General features: G+C 44.2%; 2 protein-coding genes across 2 annotated transcripts; one reads left to right on the top strand and one right to left on the bottom strand.

The window, feature by feature from the left end:
- On the top strand, positions 1 to 6,500 carry LOC135632914 (protein LEAD-SENSITIVE 1-like). Its single transcript, XM_065141778.1, has 3 exons — positions 1 to 313; positions 4,331 to 4,496; positions 5,726 to 6,500. Exons 2-3 carry the CDS (start codon positions 4,358 to 4,360, stop codon positions 6,301 to 6,303), a joined length of 717 nt encoding a protein of 238 aa, XP_064997850.1. The 5' UTR covers positions 1 to 313; positions 4,331 to 4,357; the 3' UTR covers positions 6,304 to 6,500.
- Positions 6,501 to 9,990: 3,490 nt separating this feature from the next.
- On the bottom strand, positions 9,991 to 11,747 carry LOC135632428 (NAC domain-containing protein 43-like). The gene is made up of 3 exons (XM_065141000.1): positions 11,438 to 11,747; positions 11,071 to 11,348; positions 9,991 to 10,932 (listed from the first exon to the last, which is right to left on the bottom strand). The coding sequence occupies exons 1-3, from the start codon at positions 11,607 to 11,609 to the stop codon at positions 10,240 to 10,242; spliced, it is 1,143 nt and encodes a 380-aa protein (XP_064997072.1). The 5' UTR covers positions 11,610 to 11,747; the 3' UTR covers positions 9,991 to 10,239.
- Between the last annotated feature and the right edge of the window lie 474 nt (positions 11,748 to 12,221).

A 12,221-nucleotide genomic window follows, 5' to 3' on the forward strand; every position in this document is an offset into this window, starting at 1 on the left:
AATACTCCGATGGTTCCATTTGGAACCGCGACATCTCCATGGCGGATACCGTGCGAGGCAAAGCGACCCGACGGAGGCGAGGGAAGACGAGAGATAGCTTCCTTCGCGTTTACGCGAAGCAAAGGAAAGCGCCCTCTTGCGCTCCCTCGCCTCCTCTCTCCCCCACCCGTTCTTCTGTAACCTTAGCCTCGCCGCAGGGGGAGAAAGGGAAGCAGCCGTCATGGGGGTTTCTCCAACAGGATCGATAGGGAGCGGCCTGTGCCCGTCGATCATATATGTTCTTGGAGATCCGGCTACATCTACCTGAATCACGGTCCGTTCCTCCTTTTTTCTTCATTCTCGGTTCGATAGTTTCGCTGATCTCAGAGCCTAGCCCTCTTGAATCGCGCTTTTTCTAGCAATATCCTAATTTTGGTAGCCATTCTATCAATCGCTCCTTAAATGTGTGCACTTCGTTCAGCTTTCAAGGCCCTATCGTCGTTATAGGTCAATCACCGATGTAACACGTCTTCGCATGTGGATCGTTTTGTAGATTTGCTATCTGTTTCCTGTACTGTCTTTTCTACGAGACACATCAATCGTGGAAGCATACTTGGAATTCTTGTTATAGTGGTTTTAAATTTACTGATCGTCCAACTAGAGTCGATCGACCAGGAGTGAGGAATTAGTGACCACACTAGTGCTATTTGCTCCATTATGCACCACAAGTCGTTTTTGTATCCATGATTTCTTAAATCTGATGTTAAGGTGATTTGATCATCCAATTTTGTCACTGGGGATATTGAACTTGAGTTGCATGTTGGATTTTGGTTTCGTACTCTCAAGATATTTCTATTTTGGGGACTTCCCATTCAAGTTGATGTACTCATTCCTTCTCTGTGTGATGTCTTGCATTTGCTTCTAGTCTTCCTATTATTATCCGCAGTATGTAATGTTGTTTTAATTCTTACATTTGCATTGCAAAACTTTCCAAGTCTTTTTCTTTGTTAAAGAAGTCCTCCAACACGTCCTCCTGTAGAGAGCACACACAAAATGGAACACATTGTTTAAGAATAAACATGGATGATGATACCTCTGTTGTATTTTTGCTGGTTAGAAGGAAGTCCAAGAAATTTTGATTGTCATGAATCATTTGTCTTGAGTTGAACTACTAAACAACAATAACATTACTGTTGAACATGGGAAGTGGAGGGGTAGATGAGTTATTCAAGTCTACCAAAACAACAATAACATTATTGTTGAACATCACTACTTTCGTCGTTTTCATTACAATAAAATGAGTTATTCAAGTCTAATTTGTGGCTGTGATTGTCATACTGTGAGCTATTTAACTAGTTGACTTTCACATAGTTTTGACATCTCACCTGAAGTCTCATTATCAAGGTCATTAAGAATCGAAAAAAAATTTATTGGCAATAATGAGATCATCTCTGCAATGAGATCTTTAGAACAAATAAAGATATTAAGCCAAAACTTAATAAAATATAAGTTAAAGGGTCATATATCTCAAAACATATAGAAAAATCACATTATCAAGTTCCAATTATATTGCGGTTTCATAGGGAATGGTGAGATCTCCATCGTGCATGGTGGGATTGCATCAGCCACGACTGGCAAGATCCTATGAAGCAAATCAAATAAGAGGGAGGCTAGGAAAGAGGGAGAGATGGCTTCCTTCACATTTAAGCGAAGCAAAAAAGGCCTGCTTCACATTTAAGCGAAGAAAAAATGCGTGTTGTTGTCCCTTTCTTGTCTCTTCGCACTTGCTCTTTTGTTGTAATCAATGGATATTTTCTCCCATTTCCTGAATTGGGAATTTTTAATCAGGGATTTACCTTATTTCACTTTGATTTGTTTCCTTGGTTAATAATTGAAATCTGCTTCCTTAGTTATCTAAGCTAAGTTAGTAATTTAATTAATTTGTTCGAAACAAAATATCTTTCTTTCTTTGAGGGAAACCCTCCCTCTTCTGAAATATAACGTGCTGGCTAGGAATGCAATTAATTAATATATAATGTATTAGTTAGGAATCTAATTAATTAATATATTTGAGATAAATTGTCTTTCTTTTTTAAGAGAACCCCTCGAATATAATATTGGTCAAGTCTCTCTAATATTCATCAATACTGTAAAAAGTTGCGGGAACTCTATATTGAAGTAAGTTTTATTCTCTACCTTTTCTTGAATTGTTTTGTTAATATTTTTAAAAAATATGGATGCATGAAATTTGTTAACTTTATTATTATAAAATTTTGAACTATGATCAATAATTCTCAGATATTGAATTAATCTTACATTTTTTATGTTTTTGTTTTAATTAGTCTAAATATTGAATCATGGTTAATAAATAAAAAAAATTAATGAATTTCATGAAAGTATTGCATGATTCTTTAAATTAAGTTAATCATTGTGACATGTTAATTTATTTGATTAAATTAATTTGCTTGTTGTTGTTAACTTCATTATATTTGATGTTTAAATTAGATTTTCTTATTTCATTTATCAATTAATTGACAGTTTAATTTATGTTTGACAAAGAGAAGATAATGAATTCCTAATTGAGATTGAGAAGTCCATGGTTGGGCCAGGCTAACCCAACCCGAGCCAGTCCATGCAGCCCATGGTCAACCTATCCCGGGTAAATTCAGGCCCCATCTGATCTAAACCAGGGTGCTGAGACAGCAGGCTAATGGCTTGTAGTGTGGGGGTTGGCTTGTGATTGGCATGACCCTAGGTTTGCATGGCTTGGACCCAAGCCTTCGCCTCGTTTTGTAGTGGCCTTGCTCAGTGAGGCCTCGTGTGGCTCGGTTGTTTTGACTTGGTATGTGTTGGCACGGCCCAAGGGCAGCCCAGATTTGCACCCAGCCTATTGCTGTCCGCTTCAGTTTGTGGCACGTGCAGCTCATGTTTTCAGCCCATTCTGGGCCATGCTAGCGGCCCATAGGGGCCACAACGCTTATGCCCCATGTGTAGGGTAGCTCGTGGCCTTGGTCTGATCCTTGTATCTTGACCTAACCTAGCCCGATTGACCAATTCAGGGTGATTCTGAACCTATCTTGTCCTTTTCAAGTCCGCTTAGCCCAAATTGTGTGCACTGAAGTCTAACTGAGTTGGTCTAGGGTGATTGTAGACCAATGTTGCGTTAATTTGATGCTGGTTCAGTTGGGTCTTAGCTAAAAACTTAGTCAGTTTAAATCAATTATTTTATAATTTAGGCCAATTATGGATTGTAGAGTGATTGACATCTCATGATTTTATGATTTAACAAATTTAGAAGCCTTAATTAAAGTTATATAAAGAAATTTGAAAATAATCAATGGTTTTTAAGTTTAAATGTTATTTGACACTAACATTATTGATATGATACATAGTTTATGTCTGATTGCTATCATGAGGTAAAAATGGCTATGGTGAGTTATCAATGTTAGGAGTAATGCACGAAAAGAACTACAAGTCCATCCTAGTGTGAAGCCTTTAATAGACTAAGTCTCTCAGGTCATATACTAAGCATAGTCTATCATGATATTTTATATTGTTTATTTGATTGCATGCATGAACGAAATAAATAAAAATGAACGGTTATGATAACTAATGATGAGGACTTTGTTTTCTTACTAAGAGCAAGCATGTTAGTATGGGTATGGTAATCTCCTTCAGCATTAGTGGGCTGTTAGAGATGATGGCTAGACGATCCTCCATCCGTTGTGGGAAAGAACATGTATTACTTGGAGTTAGGTTAGGAACATCACTTCATTTGTTGTTGGTATTGCAATATGAGTTCTCTCCATCCATTTCTGGGAGAATATGAAAACTATCCATGCAGTGATACATCTTGGTAGAGTGCACCGTCGGTTGTCCGATGTATGCATATGTTATATGTGGATGTCATTTGACAATTGAAATATATTTGTATGTGATTGATGTATGATTTTGTTTATTGCATAAGAATTATTGTTATTAATAATGATTTATAAGTTCTTATTTGATATATGGACTTTTTGAAGAAATGATTTACTTTCATTTCATATGAAAGTGTTAGTATATAATGATTGAAAATGTTTTGTGATTATTGAAGCCTTTGGAGTTTTCTACTCAATATGGATTGCTGATATACTTTTATTTTATATTTATTTTAAGAGCAATCTATTGACTTGTATTAGACTTGAGACTTGAGTCGAGTAGACTTTTTGATTTTTAAGTAGCATTCCCAAAAAGTTTTAGGTTTCTCAATTGATAAATTTATCATTGTAACTACAAAAAAATATTATATTTAAGAAAATATTTACTTCTATAATTGTGGATTTTGAAGTGGTGAGTTATGCATGTACAGAGTTAAAAGCATATCGGGCCGTGACATATGGAACCTAGCCTCGCTTCAAGGGGAGATAGAGGAGGAGCCAGCACAGGGGTTTTCTCCAACAGGAACGAGAGGGAGCAGCTGGTTCCCGGCGATCACATCTATTCATGGAGATCCGCCTGCATCTACGCCCATCATGGTCTGCTCCTCTTCTTTCTTCATCCTCGGTCTTTCTTGGTATAGTGTGAGTGGGCATGCCAGGTTCTAGAACTTTGTCAATCACCTCACCTTGCACTCTTGGATTGCATCTCCTTTACCATTATCCCATCTTGGGAGCCTTCTATTTAAGCTCTTCAAATGTTTGCAATTTGTTTAGATTTCAAAGCCTCAAAATCATTAAAAGGTCAATTGCTAATGCCGATAGATCATTTTATCGACCTGCTCTCTGTTATACTGTTATACTGTATTTCTACCAGCGACATCAAACATGAACTTTGCCTGTTTAAAATTCATGGAAGCATCCTTGGAATTTTTACCATACTGGTTTCCAAAAGAAAAAAAATTATCCTACATATGATAGTCTTGCTTATCTAGTTTTAGATGTTCTGATCGTCCAACTAGATTCTATCCATCAGTAGTGAAAAATTACTAACCATGCTAGTCCCTCTTTGAACAATTACGCACCACAAGTCATTCTAAAATTCATTATTTTTTAAAACCTAATGTTAAGGTGATTTGCTTATCCAAATTTGGCAGCGGGAATGTTGAACTTGAGTTGCATGATGTTCAAGCTAAATGGTTAGTTCTTGGATTCTGGTTTGGTTCTATCAAGAAATTTCTATTTTCATGTACTCATTCCTGTGTGATGCCTTGCATTTGCTTCCAGTCAAGTTCCTTTTACTATTTGCAGTCTCTACTCATATTTCTCTGCCGTACATTTACATTGCAAGCCTTTCGAAAGCCCTCAAAAACATTCTCCCCTAGAGAGCACATAAATATCGAACACATTGTTCAATAATAAACATGAGTGATGATGCCTCTGATGTATTTTCTCTGGTTAAGAGGAAGGCAAAACACTTTTGTTGATGTCAGAGACCATTTCTTGTAAGTTTAACTACCAAACAACTACAAGAGTACTGTTGAACAGGGGAAATAGAGGAAGTGGAGTGATAGATGGTCTGTGAGAGAGTTTGCATAGCGATCGTCCTATTAATTAGATGCTTCACATCAGGTTGTTTTTTCAACCTTTATTTATATGACTCTTTTTTCAAGAAGGCTTAGTGCTTTCTGTATCTAAATAATCTGACATGCCCAATTTCTGTGAATATTGTATGTTACTTTCTGTACTAGTCATATATTCTCATGTCTTGTTGTAAGTATGATAATAACATATGATCACTGGTCTTTTTTTACTTTTTTATTTTCTAGGGATATATGTGGGGGATGGCATGGTGATTCACTACACAGGCGCAGCAGGACAGGAAATTGGAAGAGGAACTTTTGTAAACCGAATTTTCTCCATCTCCTCCTCTCCATGGAAGAATTCCACACCTGTTTGTGAAAGGTGTGGTGTTGATCAGAGCAGACAAAATGGAGTAACCAAATCATGCCTTGACTGCTTTCTTGCTGGATTTAATCTCTGCCTCTTTCGTTACTCCGTAACTCCAGCTTTCTTCATCACTCAAGCCCGTGGGGGAACCTGCACGCTTGCAGTTTCAGATCCCCCTGAAGTCGTCCTCCATCGAGCACAATATCTCCTCGGTAACAATGGATTCAGCACGTATAGCTTGTTCAACAACAACTGTGAGGACTTTGCCATGTATTGCAAAACCGGGCTGCTGGTGGATGCATCTTCCGGTGGCGCCACACGAAGTGGGCAAATATCATCCCTTGCCGCTGCAATGACTCTGGTTGCATCATCTCCTCTTGGGTTCTTGGCAACAGGCGGCGGTGGCCTGGTGGTGACGGGTGCCATGTACAGTATCAGTCGGTATCTATCTATCTGATATCAGCATCAGGTGGGATGTCATTAAGATCCCTGTCGAAACCTTGGTTTCCCGATTGCCCATGGGCAACCCCGGAGCTGCCAGCTAAAGCAGAACACGACCTTTGTATGTGTTTTGAGAAACCATGGGAGGCGTGTGTTGTTCTAATGATATAAATTTCGGTGTTCTACAATTAGAATTAGAAATTTGGAGTTTTATTTTTGTTGTATCATCCATCGAGCAGATACTCTTGGAGTCGCAATCAAAATTTCTACTATCGATCCATCACTCCAAATTGAGCTGTCGTACTCTGTCGAGCATTTTGTTGGTCTGCAAGCATTGTAGCATCCGGCCATTTGCTGTAGAACATAAAGTTGAGCAAGTGTCTTCTCATAATGCAAGCTTTACTTGCATCACAGAGCAGATATTGACATGTAATGGAAATCAAAACCATATTGCCATGACATATTTGACACCAGTGATGCTACATCTAACCTGCATGCCTTTCTTTCTGCACACTAAAGATGCGCGGGCACTCACCCACACACTTATAAAGCATCATTTGATATTTGTTGCTGCAAGGACAAGTGGATCAAATGCTAGATTTGTCTGAGACATCACTCTCTACATGGCATGCCGAACTCAAAGCTTGTGGCTACCGGAAAGCATGTCTCCATGAATTCACGGATCTCATAGTAGGAATTGATGCAATGAAGGGGGGGGGAGGAGGGTGGAAGACAAGAACAGGCCAACGGAAATATTCTTTTCATGGCCCCACCGCATTTAATCGACATGAAATGAATGGAATCGGCTGATGCTTTAGGGAGAGGAGGGGCGGGTCCTTCCCTCCTGCACCTCCTTCTCCCTCCTTCATCCTCATCAGCTCACCTGATCTTTACCGTGGATGTCAAAAAAGGCAATGGCGGAAACTTCATGTCGAGCGAGACTAACGAACCATCATGATAACTCTCCTCCACTTTTATTGTGCTTCAAGCTCCTCCTGCATTTATAATAATTAAGTTGGTGGAAGAAACTTCTGACACGTGTGTTTGATGTTTCCTTCATTTCATTTAGTTGGTGGGAGAAACTTCCTTAACAGATGTAGCTGATATCGATCACCACACTGATTGCTTGCAAAAGTTGGCAAAAAATTTCAAGCTTCTACTAACCCAAATGTGCATCTCATCTAACCCGTTTCGGTGAGACCTCCTACTGTTAAAATTAGGTAGCCGAGTTAACTTAAATGACAGCATCTGAAAGTGTCACGAAGAATCCAAATCACGAGAGGAGCGGCGATGAGAGAGATTGGGTGAACACAATTGTTGCAGAAAAGGACAAAGAAAAGCAGACGAATGATAGGAAGAAGGGAAGGGGAGTGGCGTCTGAGGAACAGCGGATCCCTGGAGATCCGATTCCCACCGCCGGGCCAAATAGTCAAAAAGGAAAGGGGGCACTGCACTGCACTGCACTGCACCGCACGGCACTGCACTGCACCGCACAGGAGGGTGCGTGAAACACGTTAGCTGAAAGAGAAGCATCACTCGACGGCCTGCACAGTGAACAGGAGGGAGGGAGGGAGGGAGGGAGGGAGATACACGATGCACGCACCATCTCATGTACCGACTCCATAGCTGCCGCGACGACAAATCCTTTCGCCCCTTGCTTCACCTGACTCGTGCGGGATGACCACGATGGCCCCAACCCATGAGAAGGAATACCTGTAACGGAGACGTATCGCTGGAACGGTTGCAGTTGGTAGGTAGCGGGACATCGCCACAAAGCGGAGGGTCGGGGAGGATGAGTGGCTGTGACGTCCGCCCTCAATGCGGATACTGGGATGGATGGATGAGTTGAAGGAGGAGGAGGAGGAGGTGTCTTTGTTGAGGACAAGGAAGCTCTCTCTGCCTTGATACGTGTAACGGCGAGGTGGGGGACGACGGCCGGTGCCCAAGGAGGAGGGCTTGCCTTTTGGGGAGGACGGAGCAGCTTGCTCCGCAGGTGTCCCATGCTGCAGGTGGTGGTGGTGGTCATCGAACCTCCTGTGTACGGGCACGGTCGAGGCCGGCTCACGAGGACCACCACCCAAACCATGCGCTTTCGATTCTATTCCAATCACGTGGCGACACGTCAAAATATCAATGTCAAATATTAATTTAAAATATTTTCCTCAAGTATCTCTCCTACCTAAGTTTATTATTATTAATTTGAGTATCGAAAAGTCATTATCGACTCCACTACTCTCCATATTAGCGTTTATTGTCTCCAAAGTCGATCGCTCAGCAACACGTAGAAGCAGGTCGACCTCATTCGAGGAGTCAAACTAGAGCTAAACGATCGATAAAAAGGAATTAAAATACCGTTAAGGTGGTTATGAGAAGATTGATATTAGGTATTCTAAACTCCGATCTCATTGGGTGTAGTTGTTGTTGTTGTTGACGATGCATACGTTAAGTGGAACAGTCGAGAAACAAATTATTGTAATATTTGGCTGACGTGGCAAACTCTTTTGTTTGATCGTGAATTCAAACAAAGAATTAGTGTTTATTTTTCTATATAATTCGAATCCGACGTGACTCGGTCTGCCTCGATGCAAACTTACATCACGTACGGCTAGGGATTTATCCAGTCCTTTTTTACGTAGCTATGTCGGGGGTTTAGTAACCCTAATTTCCTCTCTCATGTGCATGTATTATTTCTCTTTTGTCTTCTTTACCCTCCAAAGCCTATTGGTGCCACGTTTACAGCCCTGTGGACATGTCCTTGTATGTGGAAGATGATGTAACAGGTGCAGCGTTTCCTTTCCGGTGCTATGCTCCAAACTGACTCGAGTATTATCATTCATCGGAACCCTAGCAAGCATGTATGTACAGTGTGGTGATTGGCATCTAACAGTAGATCTGATGCACATCGAGATCTAACCTTCCATAATCTTTTATTTGGGTTTGAAATTAGAGTCGGGTTCGATGGAAGCTCTTAGGATCGTTAGAAATATAAAGAACAGCGGCAAGAGATGAACCGATCGTTAAATATAAAGAACAAGCTGTGTGAGTGTTTCTCCTTCTCTTTTTCTCTCCCCTACCTTATCGCTTCCTACTTCGGCCTAACGATAGCGCTGCATCTAATCTATCTACCGTGGTTGATGAGTGCTGCACTCGGTGTACGTGAGTGTCTCTGATGCGCACAACACACGCAGGTCCACTCGTTTGCATGCATGGTGATGGCTTGGAATCAGCCAGTCCTCTCTTCGGGCCCTCTCCCTCCTCATTAGATCCCATGATGCTTTCGTTTCTGCACTCTTCCCCTCACATGAAGACATAGGCGAGCTGTTTCTGTCATGGCTGCTGGCTATTCCCCCGTAGCTCTTCGAGCCACTCCAAAAGCTCATCACTGATTCCTTTTCTCTCTCTCTCTGGCTCTCTCTCTCTGGCTCTCGCTCTCTGGAAATTATTGCGGGAAACAAGAAAGGAGCCACGGTACGGCGGCTATGCTCGCCCCATGTGCATGACTACCCAACATACGCCAACCTCTCCTTTTCTTCCCATTCGCCGGAGAGGAAAGGGTTGGAGGGACCAAACCCTCCCTCACCTTTCCCTCCCCACCTTTTTCTCGCTGTCACGACAAACAAGATGCCCACCGATATCTCTCGACCGATCCAACCAACCAAGGAGATGGTTAGAATCCAGACTCATCATGCGTTCTTCTCTTTGAAAAGGTTAACCCAGGAGGAGCACGTACACCACACCCACGCCCATACTACGCACTCCAAACCTTCTGCTCTTCTCTATCCTAACGGCAACATCGCCACTTACGTACCACCGCATCCCAAATTATACAATAGGACGGTTTCCTCTCCTTATTTAATGTATACTGAGTGCTGGGAGCGACAGTGTAGTGTCCGGCCGCATGCCCTGTCGCTCGCTAGTTTGTGTCAGCGGCGGAGTCAATGCCGCCGTTCTCTTACATAGACACGTGGCTGATGCGGTCCGACTGGGACGAAGTCGTCCGCGTCATGCTCCAGAGATCGCCGTCGCCACTGCCGCCGCCGCCGCCGCCATGGTGGTAACCGGCTGACGAGTGGAAGGTGAAGCAGGGGTCGTCGCAGCAGGGCAGCGGCTTCGGCTCCTCGAATGGGCCGTTGAGTTGGGAGGCGAGTAGGCGGTCGAATGCAGCCCAGTCCCCGACGGCTGGATCCGCACAGTAGCCATTGCCCGAGCTCGCGCCCGCGTGCAGCACCGCCGACGAGCCGTAGCTTGTTTGGTTGTCGCAAGAGTGGTCGAGAGGGAAGGTATCGGGGAGCGACGGGACGGACGGGCTCTGGAGACCCGGCAGCTTCATGAACATCTCCTGCAGGCCGCAAGCGAAGACGGTCTCGATCGGCCTGAGATGACGGTTGGCGTTGTTCGGGTTCACGTCGTTGATGCTCGTCCCATGGCTTTCCCGCTTGCACGATCTGCCCATGTACTGGAGGATTTGGTCCAATGCGTCGTCGCCGCTGCCCGGGTGGTGCAGCAGCTGGGTCTTGGCGTCGCTGGTGACGGAGCAGGAGTTGTTCGGGCTGCCGATGCTCTTGTGGTGGTTCTTCTTCTTGAACACCCGGCAGACCACCCACCCGTCTTCCTGGTTTGTCGCTTCTCCCATGGCGCTCGAGGTCTAAATCACAGATAACGTACGAGAGAGCATATCTTTAACGGATTCCACTAGTTTGGCATATGCATACGGTGTCGACAAAAAGGCAGTGCAGAGATCTGCCGACAAATACTATCGGTGCATGCGTGTACACGTACGTACGTTGGATTGAGAGAGGAGGTCGGAGTGGTCATCGAGCCGGTACTCGTGCATGATCCAATCCGACTTCTGGCCGTGAGGGGCGCGACCTTTGTAGAACACGAGCGTCTTCCTCATCCCGATACGCTTGACGCTGGAGTAGATGACCTTGTCACGGCCGGTGGCTTTCCAGAACCCAGCGGCCGTGGCTCGGTTGGTTCGAGTCCCCGTCGGGTACTTCTTGTCCTTGTGGCTGAAGAAGTACCAGTCGTTCTGCGGAGTCGAACCGATCCTGCACTTCTCTGCAACGCGCATTAGGGTATGGAAACAGGAAGTAAGTCCATGACACGAGACGCTCGATCAATCGAAGGAGAAGAGATCGAAATGTCACCTTGGATGTCCCAGGGCTCGAGCTTGTTGAGATCGACGTCGCGGATAACGTCCAGGTCGATCTTCTCGGAGGTGACCTTCTTCCGCAGGTAGTAGTTGAGCAGCTCCTCCTCGGTGGGGTGAAAGCGGAAGCCCGGGGGGACGCAGGACTGGCCATTCACAGAGATGCTCATGGCTGAGCACGGCCGATGGGCGAGGTGAAACCAAGCAGGAAGTAGCAGGAAGAGGGAACGGATGAAGAGGAGAGAAGGGAAAGTGAAGAGCAAACAAGTGAGCGTGGGAGGGAGGGGCGGGCGAGGGGGGGGAAAGCAGCGGGGGAGCGAGCTTATTTATTTAGCACTGCGCGAGTGAGGCGAATGAAAAGGAAGGTGGTATCATTCAGTGGCCTTCCCCTTCTTACTTCTAGTGGGGTTAGTTCCACTGGAATAGAGAAGAGCCACCCACCCCGTGAGAGAAATGTGGAGAAGGATCAACCCGGTGGTCCCTAAAGCGAGAATAGTTGGCCGAGTTGGGTGGATAGAGAGAGAGAGAGAGATGGGGCAACGGGGGAGAAGGCAACATCCAAAAACCATGACACCTGACCTTAAAAATCTTTAGGAAAAGGCACAGGCGAGACAACTACCGCCATCACTAGTATCACTTTGATTGACTCCTCCTCCTCCTCCTCCTCCTCCTCCCCTTCCTCCTCCTCTGTCACCTCCGTAACCACTGCGTAAAAGGCTATCGCTGCACCAGCAACAGAAACGGTACATCCTCAACAAGATCGACGACGACGACGACGACAA

Source organism: Musa acuminata, chromosome BXJ3-3 (genome assembly GCF_036884655.1).
Source record: "Musa acuminata AAA Group cultivar baxijiao chromosome BXJ3-3, Cavendish_Baxijiao_AAA, whole genome shotgun sequence".
NCBI classification, from domain to species: Eukaryota; Viridiplantae; Streptophyta; class Magnoliopsida; order Zingiberales; family Musaceae; genus Musa; species Musa acuminata.